Here is a 17,392-nt window from a genome sequence, read left to right as displayed (position 1 = left end):
GCGTCCCTCGCTGTTCATAGGATGAATATCACGAACAAAGTACTGAATATAATTCAACTTACCATGTACTTTTGTGTTTTAGTTTTAAACAAAAAACGTTCACCCAGCAGAATTTGGATTTTAGTTTGAAAAACAGTAGAAAAACTTAAAGGTGAAATATGCATAGCCTACGAGTTTTGGCAAAAGATGATATTAAACAATTAAATACTGTAATGCAAAACAGCCAACAGCAGCACAGTGAAGTAAGCAGATGGTCAAAAAGGGGATTTCATTTAAAGTCAGTGTAATTTTTATCATGAATTGTGGTTCTGAAATTATTAAGCATGAGCCCAAAAGAAGTAGTATCGCCACAGCTCCAAAAAAATACAAAATTGATTTGTGATTTAAATCAATGAATCAATGCCCTCACCTCTAGAGGAGAGTCTGGTTCATCCAGGATGTTCTTCTCACTCTGTATCCGCTGCATCGTTCCTGTAGAACTGGGGTCCATTATCAGCACGTTCTGACTACCAACTGTGCCGAACTTACAGTCACTCTTTCTGGAGTCAGCCGTCCTGCACACCTCGTAATTGTACACGTGAGGGAGAGTCCCTGTCCCCAAAGTGTCTGAGTAACGTGGTGGATAATATGGAATCACAGGGAGGCTGGAGTGATACAGGATGCGAGACTGTCTCCATCTGTAGATTTTCACTGATATAATAACCACTAAACACGTGATGAAGAGGAAGGAGACTACAGCCAGAGCCAACACTAAGTAAAAAGTCAGGTTGTCATTGTACTCCTTGTCGTGTGTAAAGTCAGTGAACTCCGACAGCACTTCAGGGAAGCTGTCCGCCACCGCCACGTTAACAATGACTGTAGCTGAACGAGAGGGCTGCCCGTTGTCCTCCACTATAACAGTCAGTCTTTGTTTCACAGCATCTTTATCAGTGACTTGGCGGATGGTTCTTATTTCTCCATTCTGTAAGCCCACTTCAAACAGCGCCCTGTCTGTGGACTTCTGCAGTTTATAGGAGAGCCAGGCATTCTGTCCAGAGTCCACATCAACAGCCACCACTTTAGTGACCAGATAGCCCACATCTGCTGAACGAGGCACCATTTCAGCCACCACAGAGCCACCAGTCTGGACTGGGTACAGAACCTGAGGAGGGTTATCGTTCTGATCAATAATGTTTAGTTTTACCGTGGTATTGCTGGTTAAGGGCGGGGAACCTCCATCTTGTCCTTTAACGTAAATATTTATGGTTTTAATTTGCTCGTAGTCAAATGACCGAATTGCTTGTATAACTCCATTTTCTGCATTTACAGATAAATAAGTGGATATGGGGTTACCATTTAAGTGAGTATCAACGAGCAGGTAAGAGATTCTTGCATTTTGTCCTGAATCAGCATCATGCGCTGTCACGGAAAACACAGATAACCCCGGTGCATTATTCTCCATGATATTCGCTTCATAATAACTGTGTTCAAATACAGGAGCATTATCATTGAAATCTGAAACTCTAAGAGTTATCGTCTTGTTTGTTGAGAGGGGTGGACTGCCTTCGTCAACAGCCTTGAAAGTGATGTTATAATCTGTGTTATGCTCTCTGTCAAGGACACCGTTTGTGATAAGAGTGTAGTAATTCTTTAGAGATGAGTGGATTGTAAACGGGATATTTGCATTAACTGAGCAGTCCACTTTGCCATTTTTTCCTGAATCTAGATCTTTAACGTTTATTATAGCTACGGTGGTTCCACTAGGAGAATCTTCAGCGATGGTATTAGAAAATGAGGTTAGCGTTATTAAAGGTGCATTGTCATTTACATCTATTACTTCAATTATTACATTTGTTGACGTGCTTTGTCCACCTTGATCTTTTGCCAGTACGCCAATCTCATATATTTTATTTTCTTCATAATCAATCATACCGTTCACAGTTAAATCGCCGCTGTTTTCATCCAGTTGGAATATCTCAGCAATATTACTAGACATGCGATTAAGGTGGTATGTAACACGTCCATTCATTCCTTCATCTGCGTCTGTAGCGCTCAAGCTCACCACTAACGTTCCTTTTGGAACATTTTCTTTAACGGAAGCCTTGAAAATTGGTTGTGTAAAAACGGGAGCATTGTCATTTGTGTCCCGGACTGTTACATGTATTTTTAGTGTACCTGATCGTTGTGGTTCACCCCCGTCCACAGCCGTCAGCGTTAGAAGGAGCTTTCCCTCTTTTTCTCGATCTAAAGCACCAGAAAGATACAGCTGGGCATACTTATGACCGTTTGGACTGGAGAAAACCTTAATGTTAAAATGTCTTGCTGGGTTTAATGCGTAGTCGTGCAAAGCGTTGATGCCGACATCAGGATCTGTTGCACTCACTTGTAATATTTCGGTTCCAGGTAGAGCTGATTCTAAGATTTCTATATGCATTTCTCTCTCATGAAACGCGGGTGCATTATCATTAACATCCAGTACCTCCACTACAACGCTATGCAGTTGCATTGGATTGGTTAAAATCATTTCAAAATTCAAACTACAGGGCGATGTCTGGCCGCAAAGCTGCTCTCTATCTATCCTTTCACCGATGACGAGAGTCCCTTTGTCTACATCCAGCCTTATATACTCGCTGCTATCACTGCTAACAATCCGGGCACCACCTGATTTCAGTCTTTTAGAGTCGACACCCAAATCCTCAGCTACATTTCCAACAAACGAGCCTTTTCTCATCTCCTCGGGGACTGAGTAGCGGATCTGGGAAACTGTTGCCTTGATGAAAAAAACAAGTATGATGGTCCGTAGTTGCCATTTTATCGTGTGTTTCCTGCTGATGAAATACATATTGCAAAAGCAATGGGTTCAACTCCAATTAAATGTATGTCGAAAAAAAGCTTTCTAAATATCCAGTATTGTTCCTCGTTTATGCATTTATAATCCACCCGGTTGAAAGAGATCCGCTTGGAAATCACTGATGAAAATAAAGACCGATTGTCCTGCTCCACCGCAGTATATTAGGATGTGAAGAGGAGGTGTAACTGCATTTCAAAAGCTTCACATTTGCTGTGAAGATCAACAGCGGCCCTTAGAGTCTGATATGAAAATAACAAGTGTTTCACAAAGGGGTAAAAATGGGCTTCGTGCATCTATCAAAAGAGTATGATTAATCCGTTGTGTTACTGCATGCTTAAAAGTTTTACATTAAAAGTGAAAAAATAACCTTCTTCTGAGTGTCAAGCGCGATTAACACAGATAATGTGGGATAACAAAATACAGTGCAACTTGGATATCTAACAGAAACCCGTGTTGTAGTATCAATACTATGTTGCCGTTTAGAAAAATTTAACCTGGCAGCAAAAAATGAACCTGGCAGCAAGAATTATCTGACTGCAACAGGCATACAGAAAATACAATATGGACAGAAATACAAGCTGAAGGATCACCAAAAGAAGATCTTTTATGGAGCCCATTTTCTAACAAACTTATGTGAAGCGGCATGTCATTAAAATGGTGGATGAAACCAACGGGGAAAAAGGTGGGATAATGCTTAAAGTCAAGTGAGGGCATTTGCCAATATCAATAATCACTTACACATAATACGTGCGTGGAGTAGATGTAAAAAAAAAATAGGACAGTCTGGTTCAATAAGTGGATATTTCCCTTTTTTATCAATTAATGTAAAATAGCACTCATACTTTTCGAGATTAAACAAGTTATCATGAAATGGGATGATAGTTTTCAAAGAGAAATTCATTTGCTTAATTGGAATGTGGGGAACAAAACAGAAAAAAGGTATATATATATATACATATATATATATATATATATATATATATATATATAGAGAGAGAGAGAGAGAGAGAGAGAGAGAGAGAGAGAGATCTTTTGAGAATATGGACTTTTCTTTGTGGCTGACATTACTTAAAAAAATTGCGGCTGTGAATAAAACGAATGCCATTACATCATGACTTCAGGTTGACTAACCTCAAGAGGAGAGTCTGGTTCATCCAGGATGTTCTTCTCACTCTGTATCCGCTGCATCGTTCCTGTAGAACTGGGGTCCATTATCAGCACGTTCTGACTACCAACTGTGCCGAACTTACAGTCACTCTTTCTGGAGTCAGTCGTCCTGCACACCTCGTAATTGTATACGTGAGGGAGAGTCCCTGTCCCCAAAGTGTCTGAGTAACGTGGTGGATAATATGGAATCACAGGGAGGCTAGAGTGATACAGGATGCGAGACTGTCTCCATCTGTAGATTTTCACTGATATAATAACCACTAAACACGTGATGAAGAGGAAGGAAACTACAGCCAGAGCCAACACTAAGTAAAAAGTCAGGTTGTCATTGTACTCCTTGTCGTGTGTAAAGTCAGTGAACTCCGACAGCACTTCGGGGAAGCTGTCCGCCACCGCCACGTTAACAATGACTGTAGCTGAACGAGAGGGCTGCCCGTTGTCCTCCACTATAACAGTCAGTCTTTGCTTCACAGCATCTTTATCAGTGACTTGGCGGATGGTTCTTATTTCTCCATTCTGTAAGCCCACTTCAAACAGCGCCCTGTCTGTGGCTTTCTGCAGTTTATAGGAGAGCCAGGCATTCTGTCCAGAGTCCACATCAACAGCCACCACTTTAGTGACCAGATAGCCCACATCTGCTGAACGAGGAACCATTTCAGCCACCACAGAGCCACCAGTCTGGACTGGGTAAAGAACCTGAGGGGGGTTATCGTTCTGGTCCTGCACTATCACTCTAACTGTAGCCACCGAACTAAGAGGGGGGGATCCAGCATCGCGAGCAGTTACGTTAAAGTCGAACCATTTGATCTGCTCATAATCCAGCGATCTTACTGCATTGATGACACCATTCTCTGAATTCACTGATACCAACGATGAAGCAGCCACCCCATTAATTTCCTTTTCCTCCAGAGAGTAAGACACGCGAGCGTTTTGGCCCCAGTCGGCATCACTAGCACTGAGAGCAAACACAGAAAATCCAGGAGCGTTGTTCTCTGGTACAGTCATACTATAATCTGATTTAGAAAATCTGGGTGGGCTGTCATTCACGTCTGATACTTTCAAATTAATGTTTTTACTGCTAGAAAGAGGTGGAGAACCTTGGTCAGACACCGTGATGGTGATGTTATATTCAGCAATGCTCTCTCTGTCTAAGACGCTCTCTGTTACAATGGTGTAATACCCTGTTAAAGAAGACTCAATTTTGAACGGCACGTCAGCGTTGATAGAGCACTTGACAATACCGTGGCTATCAGAGTCTTCATCATCTACGTTAATAACAGCTATAGTTGTACCCGGGGGAGAATCCTCTGATATCGAGTTGGAAAAAGACATGAGCTGTATTGTGGGGACGTTGTCATTCTCATCAATTACTTGAACGATAACTTTACATGTATCAGTGAATCCTCCGTGGTCACTAGCCTGAACGTTTAGTTGATATGACTTGGATTTTTCAAAGTCTAGTTTCCCTACAACTTTAATCTCTCCGGTTTTAACATTTATATCAAAGAGCATCTTTGCTTCTTTGGCGATATGAGGGATGGAATACATTACTTCTCCATTGTGCCCCTTATCTGCATCTTTTGCACTAACAGTGGTAACCACTGTTCCTTCAGGAGAATTCTCTTTGACATCTACTTTATAAACTGGCTGGTTGCACACCGGCGCATTATCGTTAGCGTCCAGCACAGTTATATGAATACGCACAGTCCCCGATCTATGTGGCTCACCTCCATCTGAAGCAATCAGTACGAGTGTGTGAGTCCCATCTTTCTCTCGGTCCAAAGGGTTATGTAAAAGCATTTCGATAGATCTTCCTCCATCAGGCTGACTTTGTACTTCTAACCTAAAATTTCCTGATGGTTTCAAAACATATTTTTGTATATCATTGATTCCAACATCCAGGTCATCTGCACTCACTAGTGAAAAACGTGTTCCAGATGCAGCGCTTTCAAGTATTTTCAAGCTAATTTCATCTTTTGGGAAGGATGGGCTGTTGTCATTAATGTCTGTTACCTCAACTGTAACTCGATAAAGCTGGATAGGATTTTCTAAAATGACCTCGAAGCCAAAGCTACAGGGTGTCGTCTTTCCACACAGTTCTTCTCTATCGATTCGCTCTTTAATAACAAGGGTGCCTTTGTCTCGGTTTAAATCAACGTACTGTTGGCTTCCCTTTGTAATAACACGAGCTTTACCTGATATGAGTCTCGTCACATCCAATCCTAAATCTCTTGCAATGTTTCCGACAAAAGAACCCTCAGCCTGCTCCTCCGGTATGGAATATCGAGCCTGACCAGTCACCGAGCTGATATTCCAAAGACAAAGAATAACAACCAGCGCTTGCCATCGTCCTCTGAAAGCGAAGCAAGTCATCATGAATCCAAAGATGCAGAATCAGTAATCCGTCTCAGTGCAAAACAGATGTGAGTAAATCCATAAAGTGAGAGGGAAATCTTATCAACACTATTAAACGAGATATTTCAGACTTTAAGCCTTGACGGATATGAGCGTCGTCTTTCTTACCAGCTACGCATTAAATGGCTTTAAGGGGTTGGACCACTGCTCCGTCTGTTGGGCAGTAAGTCAGTGATGTATCAACAGCGGCGCTCAGAGCTCATCTACGGTAACGTATGCAGTGTACATGATAGAAGGAAGTGTTTCAATGCTGTTTTAAGAGGTTATGGACAGTGTTGACTCCAAAATCAAAACAAATACATGAGTTTAGGGCTCCAAGTATTCAATAAATGCAGGAATATGTTAATAAAATGAACAGAATGTGTCCAACAAAGTCACATTTCATACAACTTTCACTCATTTAACACGAAAACTACCCCATAGTGAGACACTGATGATGACCTACTGAGTAAACTACAAAAAAAATAATGTAATGATTTAAACAACATTTTCAAAAACAACAACAAGACTGTTAATGTATTTTCAATGTTCAAGTTGTGGTTTTTATTTTACTCATTCATTTTGAAATTAAATTACATCTTTAAAAAAGGCTTCAAGGACTTCTTTCTTTTTAAGTCATAAGACTGTTGCAGGACCAAGGACAGCGACACAAATGTGCCGTTGCAACTCACAGAGCTGCATCTCCTTTTAGACAAAGAGGCTGGGAAGAGATAAGAGGATGACTGATTCGAGTCACAACAATGACATTGAAGAATAGCTTTCTGATAACTGTTGGTCCAATTGTAATCTGTCATTACATATCAACTTGCATGGCACAATATGCTTAATTATTTTGTTAAAATTAAGATAGTGTGGAGATAAAAAAGAGTTTTGCAAATCTGACACATTACAAGAAACTAACGATGAATCCTTCCACTGTGGCAACAAATATAACTAAGATGAAACAATACATATGTGGAATCAGGAAACACCAGAGCAGGAACCAAGAACAAATAAAAGCAATAATGTGTTGTTTTCAAGTGATGCAAAGTAAGATGCTATCTGTGGTTCTGAAAAAGGTTACGCTGAACACGAACATTCTCTGCCAATCCGATTAGATAGAGAAAGAAAAATAATGACAAAAAACGCAAAGCTACACCATCAAACTCACCTCTAAAGGAGAGTCTGGTTCATCCAGGATGTTCTTCTCACTCTGTATCCGCTGCATCGTTCCTGTAGAACTGGGGTCCATTATCAGCACGTTCTGACTACCAACCGTGCCGAATTTACAGTCACTCTTTCTGGAGTCAGTAGTCCTGCACACCTCGTAATTGTACACGTGGGGGAGAGTCCCTGTCCCCAAAGTGTCTGAGTAACGTGGTGGATAATATGGAATCACAGGGAGGCTGGAGTGATACAGGATGCGAGACTGTCTCCATCTGTAGATTTTCACTGATATAATAACCACTAAACACGTGATGAAGAGGAAGGAGACTACAGCCAGAGCCAACACTAAGTAAAAAGTCAGGTTGTCATTGTACTCCTTGTCGTGTGTAAAGTCAGTGAACTCCGACAGCACTTCAGGGAAGCTGTCCGCCACCGCCACGTTAACAATGACTGTAGCTGAACGAGAGGGCTGCCCGTTGTCCTCCACTATAACAGTCAGTCTTTGTTTCACTGCATCTTTATCGGTGACTTGGCGGATAGTTCTTATTTCTCCATTCTGTAAGCCCACTTCAAACAGCGCCCTGTCTGTGGCTCTCTGCAGTTTATAGGAGAGCCAGGCATTCTGTCCAGAGTCCACATCAACAGCCACCACTTTAGTGACCAGATAGCCCACATCTGCTGAACGAGGAACCATTTCAGCCACCACAGAGCCACCAGTCTGGACTGGGTACAGAACCTGAGGGGGGTTATCGTTCTGGTCCTGCACTATCACTCTAACTGTAGCCACCGAACTAAGAGGGGGGGATCCAGCATCGCGAGCAGTTACGTTAAAGTCGAACCATTTGATCTGCTCATAATCCAGCGATCTTACTGCATTGATGACACCATTCTCTGAATTCACTGATACCAACGATGAAGCAGCCACCCCATTAATTTCCTTTTCCTCCAGAGAGTAAGACACGCGAGCGTTTTGGCCCCAGTCGGCATCACTAGCACTGAGAGCAAACACAGAAAATCCAGGAGCGTTGTTCTCTGGTACAGTCATACTATAATCTGATTTAGAAAATCTGGGTGGGCTGTCATTCACGTCTGATACTTTCAAATTAATGTTTTTACTGCTAGAAAGAGGTGGAGAACCTTGGTCAGACACCGTGATGGTGATGTTATATTCAGCAATGCTCTCTCTGTCTAAGACGCTCTCTGTTACAATGGTGTAATACCCTGTTAAAGAAGACTCAATTTTGAACGGCACGTCAGCGTTGATAGAGCACTTGACAATACCGTGGCTATCAGAGTCTTCATCATCTACGTTAATAACAGCTATAGTTGTACCCGGGGGAGAATCCTCTGATATCGAGTTGGAAAAAGACATGAGCTGTATTGTGGGAACGTTGTCATTCTCATCAATTACTTGAACGATAACTTTACATGTATCAGTGAATCCTCCGTGGTCACTAGCCTGAACGTTTAGTTGATATGACTTGGATTTTTCAAAGTCTAGTTTCCCAACAACTTTAATCTCTCCGGTTTTAACATTTACGTCAAAAAGCTGTTTCGCCTCCTTGGCAACATGAGCTATGGAAAATGTTACATCCCCATAGACTCCTTTATCTGCGTCACTTGCGCTAACCTTGGTGACTACTGTTCCTTCAGGAGAATTCTCTTTGACATCTACTTTATAAACTGGCTGGTTGCACACCGGCGCATTATCATTAGCATCCAGCACAGTTATATGAATACGCACAGTCCCCGATCTATGTGGCTCACCTCCATCTGAAGCAATCAGTATGAGTGTGCGAGTCTCCTCTTTCTCTCGGTCCAAAGGATTTTCCAAAACCATTTCGACAAATTTGCCTCCATCGGGCTGGTTTTTTACCTCTAATTTAAAATTGTCTGATGGTTTGAGTATGTATTTTTTTATATCATTGATACCAACATCGGGGTCATCTGCACTCTCAAGTGAGAAGCGAGTCCCAGATGCAGCGCTTTCAACTATTTTCAAGTTAATTTCATCTTTTGGGAATGATGGGCTGTTGTCATTAATGTCTGTTACCTCAACTGTAACTCGATAAAGCTGGATAGGATTTTCTAAAATGACCTCGAAGCCAAAGCTACAGGGCGTCGTCTTTCCACACAGTTCTTCTCTATCGATTCGCTCTTTAATAACAAGGGTGCCTTTGTCTCGGTTTAAATCGACGTACTGTTGGCTTCCCTTTGTAATAACACGAGCTTTACCTGATATGAGTCTCGTCACATCCAATCCTAAATCTCTTGCAATGTTTCCGACAAAAGAACCCTCAGCCTGCTCCTCCGGTATGGAATATCGAGCCTGACCAGTCACCGAGCTGATATTCCAAAGACAAAGAATAACAACCAGCGCTTGCCATCGTCCTCTGAAATCGAAGCAAGTCATCATGAATCCAAAGATGCAGAATCAGTAATCCGTCTCAGTGCAAAACAGATGTGAGTAAATCCATAAAGTGAGAGGGAAATCTTATCAACACTATTAAACGAGATATTTCAGACTTTAAGCCTTGACGGATATAAGCGCCGTCTTTCTTACCAGCTACGCATTAAATGGCTTTAAAGGGTTGGACCACTGCTCCGTCTGTTAGGCAGTAAGTCAATGATGTATCAACAGCGGCACTCAGAGCCCATCTACGGTAACGTATGCAGTGTACATGATAAAAGGAAGTTTTTCAATGCTGTTTTAAGAGGTTATGGACAGTGTTGACTCCAAAATCAAAACAAATACATGAGTTTAGGGCTCGAAGTATTCAATAAATGCAGGAATATGTTAATACAATGAACAGAATGTGTCCAACAAAGTCACATTTCATACAACTTTCATTCATTTAACACGAAAACTACCTCATAGTGAGACACTGATGATGACCTACTGAGTAAACTACAAAAAAAATAATGTAATGATTTAAACAACATTTTCAAAAGCAACAAAAATAATGTATTTAATGTGAATGTATTTTCAATATTCAAGTTGTGGCTTTTTTTTTACTCATTAATTTTAAAATTAAAATTACATCTTTAAAAAGGCTTCAAGGACTTCTTTCTTTTTAAATTATAAGACTGTTGCAGGATCAAGGACAGCGACACAAATGTGCCGTTGCAACTCACAGAGCTGCATCTCCTTTTAGACAAAGAGGCTGGGAAGAGATAAGAGGATGACTGATTCGAGTCACAACAATGACATTGAAGAATTGCTTTCTGATAACTGTTGGTCCAATTGTAATCTGTCATTACATATCAACTTGCATGGCACAATATGCTTAATTATTTTGTTAAAATTAAAATAGTGTGGAGATAAAAAAGAGTTTTGCAAATCTGACACATTACAAGAAACTAACGATGAATCCTTCCACTGTGGCAAAAATATAACTAAGATGAACCAATACATATGTGGAATCATGAAACATCAGAGCAGGAACCAAGAACAAATAAAAGCAATAATGTGTTGTTTTCAAGTGATGCAAAGTAAGATGCCATCTGTGGTTCTGAAAAAGGTTACGCTGAACACGAACATTCTCTGCCAATCCGATTAGATAGAGAAAGAAAAATAATGACAAAAACGCAAATCTACACCATCAAACTCACCTCTAAAGGAGAGTCTGGTTCATCCAGGATGTTCTTCTCACTCTGTATCCGCTGCATCGTTCCTGTAGAACTGGGGTCCATTATCAGCACGTTCTGACTACCAACTGTGCCGAACTTACAGTCACTCTTTCTGGAGTCAGCCGTCCTGCACACCTCGTAATTGTACACGTGAGGGAGAGTCCCTGTCCCCAAAGTGTCTGAATAACGTGGTGGATAATATGGAATCACAGGGAGGCTGGAGTGATACAGGATGCGAGACTGTCTCCATCTGTAGATTTTCACTGATATAATAACCACTAAACACGTGATGAAGAGGAAGGAGACTACAGCCAGAGCCAACACTAAGTAAAAAGTCAGGTTGTCATTGTACTCCTTGTCGTGTGTAAAGTCAGCGAACTCCGACAGCACTTCAGGGAAGCTGTCCGCCACCGCCACGTTAACAATGACTGTAGCTGAACGAGAGGGCTGCCCGTTGTCCTCCACTATAACAGTCAGTCTTTGTTTCACAGCATCTTTATCAGTGACTTGGCGGATAGTTCTTATTTCTCCATTCTGTGAGCCCACTTCAAACAGCGCCCTGTCTGTGGCTTTCTGCAGTTTATAGGAGAGCCAGGCATTCTGTCCAGAGTCCACATCAACAGCCACAACTTTAGTGACCAGATAGCCCACATCTGCTGAACGAGGCACCATTTCAGCCACCACAGAGCCACCAGTCTGGACTGGGTACAGAACCTGAGGGGGGTTATCATTCTTGTCCTGAATCAGTATTTTCACAGTTACATTGCTACTAAGCGGAGGGGAGCCTCTGTCCTGCGCATTGATAACGAAAAGTAGCTGCTTAATTTGTTCATAATCCATTGAGCGCACCACGTGAATCACTCCACTTTCTGCATTAACAGAAACATAGTCAGAAAGTGGGGATCCAGCGATATTAGAGTCCTCAAGAATATAAGAAATGTGGGCGTTTTGATTTTCATCAGAATCCTTAGCTCTTACTTTCAGAACAGAAACACCTGCAACGTTATTTTCCAAGATAAAAGCGTTATAAACACTTTGTGGAAACACTGGAGCATTATCATTGATATCAGATATCTTTAACTGAAAGGTTCTTCTAGCTGAAAGAGGAGGCATACCAGCATCTGTTGCGACAACAGTAATGTTATATTCTGAAGCTCTTTCACGATCTAATGCAGAATCAGTAACCAAAGTATAGTAATTTCTGAGATTAGATTTAATCTTGAAAGGCGCATTTTCTTCAATTCTACAAGTAACTTGTCCGTTATCACCTGAGTCGAGGTCCTTCACATTAATAATACCAATAGTTGTTCCAGGAGGAGAGTCCTCTGAGATGGGACTAGTGAATGACATAACACTTATGAGAGGGGCGTTGTCATTCACATCAATTACTTCAATAATCACTTTACTTGAATCAGTTAAACCTCCTTGATCTTTTGCATCAATTCTCAGCTCATACTTTTTGTCTTTTTCAAAATCTATTTTGCCTGAAACACACAATACACCAGAGGACTGATCTATGGTCAACAAATCAGCTACGTTACTCTTTGCGTTTGATATAGAATAAGAGATGTAACCGTTTGATCCACTATCTGCGTCAGTAGCATTAACAGTAACAATATGAGCGCCATTAGCTGCATTTTCTATTACAGTTGCCCTATAAACAGACTGGTTAAAAACGGGAGCATTGTCATTTGCATCTAAAACATTTATATCTATATTAACGGTACCAGATCTTTGTGGATTTCCACCATCTACTGCAATAAGCTTTAAAGATAGATGAGGTACATCCTCTCGGTCCAGTTGCTTCTGCAAAACCATCTCTGCATATTTACTCCCATCTGGAATCACGTGCTGCTTTAGGACGAAATTGTCGTTTGGGGTTAAAATGTAATTTTGCAGTCCATTGACGCCAACATCAGGATCTTCAGCACTATCAAGCACGAATCGCGCACCAAGGTTAGCAGACTCACTAATGTCCAACATAATCTCCGTTTTTTTAAATACCGGAGGATGGTCATTTACATCTAGCACTTCGATTGTAACAGGGTGAAGCTCGACAGGATTTTCAAAAATAATTTCAAAGCTGAAACTGCACGGTGTCACGTCTCCACATAACCGCTCTCGGTCGATTCTCTCATTTACTACAAGAACCCCTTTGTCTGCCTTCAGCTCGGTGTACTGGATGCTCTCTCCGGTCACGATGCGGGCTCGACCCGAACTGAGCCTTTTTAGATCCAAACCAAGGTCCCGTGCTACATTACCGATGACGGAGCCCTTCTTCATTTCTTCCGATATAGAATAGCGAATCTGAGCAGCAACCATGTTCAGTGAATACAGCAGAAATAGAATTGTTATCCGCTGAAAACCGAAAATCAAACGCCATTTGCGAAAGATTTGCTGAGACGTCACGCTCGAGAGAGACATTTCGTGATAAGAACAGTTAACCGCAATCCCCTGATCGTACTTCAGGAATATTCAGTCCTTCTGGTGTGACTTCTTCGTTTAATCCGGAAAAAGTAACACAGCCGCAAGAAAACATGTAACGTTTCCTTCCTAATATGTCGACGTTTCCATAAGTCTACCCTATGCCTGCACCAATGTGATCCTACAAAGAGCATGTCAGACTGCAAATGAGTGAGGATGGTACTCTTTGCCTTGTTCAACAGCGTCACTTAGAGTTCAAAATGTGAACAAAAAATTACTGTGAAGAGTTTTCAAAGAGAACATTGATGTTAGAATGAATGAAACCTTTCATATTTGAGTTGTCTTAATATTGTGGAAGCTGTTCTACTATAATAACCGTTATTTCATTATTATTATTAGCAGTAGTAGTAGTAGTGATACAAAATAAAATATATTGAACTTAAAAATATATACTTTCAGTCAATGAGGAGCTGTTCACCTTATAGTGCTGAAAATAACTAAAGGCGGCTGATTTCGGTTGGGCTGCATTGCTATTTGTAAAGAATTTAATTCAAGTCCCGAAAATCAATGGCTTTTTAAAGGAAGATGAGGTGCAAGGATTCTCACCTCTAGAGGAGAGTCTGGTTCATCCAGGATGTTCTTCTCACTCTGTATCCGCTGCATCGTTCCTGTAGAACTGGGGTCCATTATCAGCACGTTCTGACTACCAACTGTGCCGAACTTACAGTCACTCTTTCTGGAGTCAGTCGTCCTGCACACCTCGTAATTGTACACGTGAGGGAGAGTCCCTGTCCCCAAAGTGTCTGAGTAACGTGGTGGATAATATGGAATCACAGGGAGGCTGGAGTGATACAGGATGCGAGACTGTCTCCATCTGTAGATTTTCACTGATATAATAACCACTAAACACGTGATGAAGAGGAAGGAGACTACAGCCAGAGCCAACACTAAGTAAAAAGTCAGGTTGTCATTGTACTCCTTGTCGTGTGTAAAGTCAGTGAACTCCGACAGCACTTCAGGGAAGCTGTCCGCCACCGCCACGTTAACAATGACTGTAGCTGAACGAGAGGGCTGCCCGTTGTCCTCCACTATAACAGTCAGTCTTTGTTTCACAGCATCTTTATCAGTGACTTGGCGGATAGTTCTTATTTCTCCATTCTGTAAGCCCACTTCAAACAGCGCCCTGTCTGTGGCTTTCTGCAGTTTATAGGAGAGCCAGGCATTCTGTCCAGAGTCCACGTCAACAGCCACCACTTTAGTGACCAGATAGCCCACATCTGCTGAACGAGGCACCATTTCAGCCACCACAGAGCCACCAGTCTGGACTGGGTACAGAACCTGAGGGGGGTTATCGTTCTGGTCCTGGATCTGTATTTTCACAGTCACATTGCTACTGAGTGGAGGAGAGCCTCCGTCCTGCGCTTTGATAACGAAAAGTAGCTGCTTAATTTGTTCATAATCCATTGAGCGCACCACGTGAATCACTCCACTTTCTGCATTAACAGAAACATAGTCAGAAAGTGGGGATCCAGCGATATTAGAGTCCTCAAGAATATAAGAAATGTGGGCGTTTTGATTTTCATCAGAATCCTTAGCTCTTACTTTCAGAACAGAAACACCTGCAACGTTATTTTCCAAGATAAAAGCGTTATAAACACTTTGTGGAAACACTGGATCATTATCATTGATATCAGATATCTTTAACTGAAAGGTTCTTCTAGCTGAAAGAGGAGGCATACCAGCATCTGTTGCGACAACAGTAATGTTATATTCTGAAGCTCTTTCACAATCTAATGCAGAATCAGTAACCAAAGTATAGTAATTTCTGAGATTAGATTTGATCTTGAAAGGCGCATTTTTTTCTATTCTACAAGTAACTTGTCCGTTATCACCTGAGTCGAGGTCCTTCACATTAATAATACCAATAGTTGTTCCAGGAGGAGAGTCCTCTGAGATGGGACTAGTGAATGACATTACACTTATGAGAGGGGCGTTGTCATTCACATCAATTACTTCAATAATCACTTTACTTGAATCAGTTAAACCCCCTTGATCTTTTGCATCAATTCTAAGTTCATACTTTTTGTCTTTTTCATAGTCAATTGAACCTGTAATCGAAATGACCCCACTCCGTTCATCAATCTTAAACAAATCGCAAAGAGCACTGTTGAGATCTGAAAAATAATACGTTACAATACTGTTGGACCCAAAATCTGCGTCACTAGCATTAACTGTGATAACTTTAGTTCCTCTTAGTGAGTTTTCCACGATTGTCGCTTTGTACACAGACTGATTAAATACAGGTGCATTATCATTTGCATCAAGAACTGTGATATCTATATTTACTGTACCAGATCTCTGAGGAGTACCACCGTCCACAGCTATTAACTTTAAAGACAGATTGGGGTTTGCCTCTCGGTCTAACGGCTTCTGAAGCACCATCTCTGCGTATTTCTTCCCATCTGCATTTGAGTGTTGTTTCAGAACAAAATTATCATTCTCAGTTAAAAAGTATTCCCTGAGTCCGTTCATACCCACATCTGAGTCTTCGGCACTGCTAAGTGAGAAACGAGCGCCAGCATTCGCTGATTCACTAATTTCAAACTCGATGCCATTTCTTTTGAACGTTGGTGAATGATCATTTATATCTGTTATTTCAATCGTAATTTGATGTAGCTCCATGGGATTTTCTAATATCATCTCAAAACTGAAACTGCAGGGCGTTGTGTCGCCGCAAAGCTGCTCCCGGTCGATTCTTTCTTTCACCACTAAAATCCCTTTGTCTGGCTTCAGCTCAATGTACTGGATGTTCTCTCCGGTCACGATTCTGGCCCGACCAGAACGGAGTATTTTCAGATCCAAACCAAGGTCCTGAGCAACATTTCCGATATAGGAGCCTTTTTTCATCTCTTCTGGTATCGAATATCTGATATGCCCGGTGGCAAAATGGCAAATGCAGAAAAGGAAAAAAACAAGCAGCCAACTCTGTCCGCAGCGGAAACGCCATTTCAAGCACTGAGTGCAGGGTCGCAATCCACATGCCATGACGAAGGATAAACGGGAAAAAAGGGGTCTAATATGATCCAAACACAAAACCTATGCTGAAAATGAAACTGAACATGTCACTAAATATAAATGGTGTTGCCTTCGAGGTTTGCGGTATAAATCTGAATGGAGATGTCTGTATTTAGCCTGTCAAGACAATGTAAAGTAGAACCTATTCCCTTATTGGACACGGTGCAAATTGAAGGCGAGGAGTGGGAGAATTTTAGGCAATACTTTGGACTGACCAATAGCGTCCCTTACAGTCCAGAATCAGTAGTACCATGTAACATCATAGTCGTCCGAGAAAAACTAATTGATATATTGTATTTTGAATCATCATAATAATGTAAAAATATAACCACATCGTATTTAACAAAAAAAACTTTGAAAACATAATGATCCACTCCTGACTTCAGCTAAAGGCTGTTATTATAAGTACATTCCAAAAATATGTGTCCAGCTACAACATTTGACCTTTAACTCAAACGAATTAAAATATGCAGCTTAGTGGACTGCTGAGAAGACAAATGGATTTAAAAAAGTATTGCAAAGAGACTGATGATACTGGTTAGTAATCAATGGCAGTCCCAACGGCAGTATTTCTAATTAGTAATAGAATATTAAATTATCTAAATATTTGTATTTCCATTCAGTGTGAATTTATAGACATAAAATCACTCCATAAAAGTTTGTGATGTTATAAGAAAAAAGTCAGTTTTCATCCACAAATTAGAA

General features: G+C 41.2%; 6 protein-coding genes across 27 annotated transcripts in view; all 6 read right to left on the bottom strand.

Annotated features, from left to right (window-relative positions):
- LOC142397750 (protocadherin gamma-C5-like) overlaps positions 1 to 17,392 on the bottom strand; it is a 260,382-nt gene that overhangs the window by 131,969 nt on the left and 111,021 nt on the right. The window lies entirely within an intron of this gene.
- On the bottom strand, positions 389 to 3,013 carry LOC142398110 (protocadherin gamma-A7-like). The gene is made up of 2 exons (XM_075482091.1): positions 2,450 to 3,013; positions 389 to 1,159 (listed from the first exon to the last, which is right to left on the bottom strand). The coding sequence occupies exons 1-2, from the start codon at positions 2,819 to 2,821 to the stop codon at positions 389 to 391; spliced, it is 1,143 nt and encodes a 380-aa protein (XP_075338206.1). The 5' UTR covers positions 2,822 to 3,013.
- On the bottom strand, positions 3,935 to 6,513 carry LOC142398109 (protocadherin beta-16-like). Its single transcript, XM_075482090.1, has one exon. It carries the CDS (start codon positions 6,371 to 6,373, stop codon positions 3,935 to 3,937), a length of 2,439 nt encoding a protein of 812 aa, XP_075338205.1. The 5' UTR covers positions 6,374 to 6,513.
- On the bottom strand, positions 7,427 to 10,046 carry LOC142397307 (protocadherin beta-15-like). The gene has a single exon (XM_075480653.1). The coding sequence runs from the start codon at positions 9,972 to 9,974 to the stop codon at positions 7,545 to 7,547; it is 2,430 nt and encodes an 809-aa protein (XP_075336768.1). The 5' UTR covers positions 9,975 to 10,046; the 3' UTR covers positions 7,427 to 7,544.
- Positions 11,110 to 13,800, bottom strand: LOC142397306 (protocadherin beta-16-like). The gene is made up of 2 exons (XM_075480652.1): positions 13,211 to 13,800; positions 11,110 to 11,926 (listed from the first exon to the last, which is right to left on the bottom strand). Exons 1-2 carry the CDS (start codon positions 13,610 to 13,612, stop codon positions 11,153 to 11,155), a joined length of 1,176 nt encoding a protein of 391 aa, XP_075336767.1. The 5' UTR covers positions 13,613 to 13,800; the 3' UTR covers positions 11,110 to 11,152.
- LOC142398108 (protocadherin gamma-A7-like) lies at positions 13,767 to 16,830 on the bottom strand. Its single transcript, XM_075482088.1, has 3 exons — positions 16,282 to 16,830; positions 14,219 to 14,994; positions 13,767 to 13,793 (listed from the first exon to the last, which is right to left on the bottom strand). The coding sequence occupies exons 1-3, from the start codon at positions 16,655 to 16,657 to the stop codon at positions 13,767 to 13,769; spliced, it is 1,179 nt and encodes a 392-aa protein (XP_075338203.1). The 5' UTR covers positions 16,658 to 16,830.

Source organism: Odontesthes bonariensis, chromosome 13 (assembly GCF_027942865.1).
Source record: "Odontesthes bonariensis isolate fOdoBon6 chromosome 13, fOdoBon6.hap1, whole genome shotgun sequence".
In the NCBI taxonomy this organism is placed as follows: domain Eukaryota; kingdom Metazoa; phylum Chordata; class Actinopteri; order Atheriniformes; family Atherinopsidae; genus Odontesthes; species Odontesthes bonariensis.
Note: the sequence above shows the minus strand (reverse complement) of the source record. Positions and strands in the feature narration are given on the sequence as shown.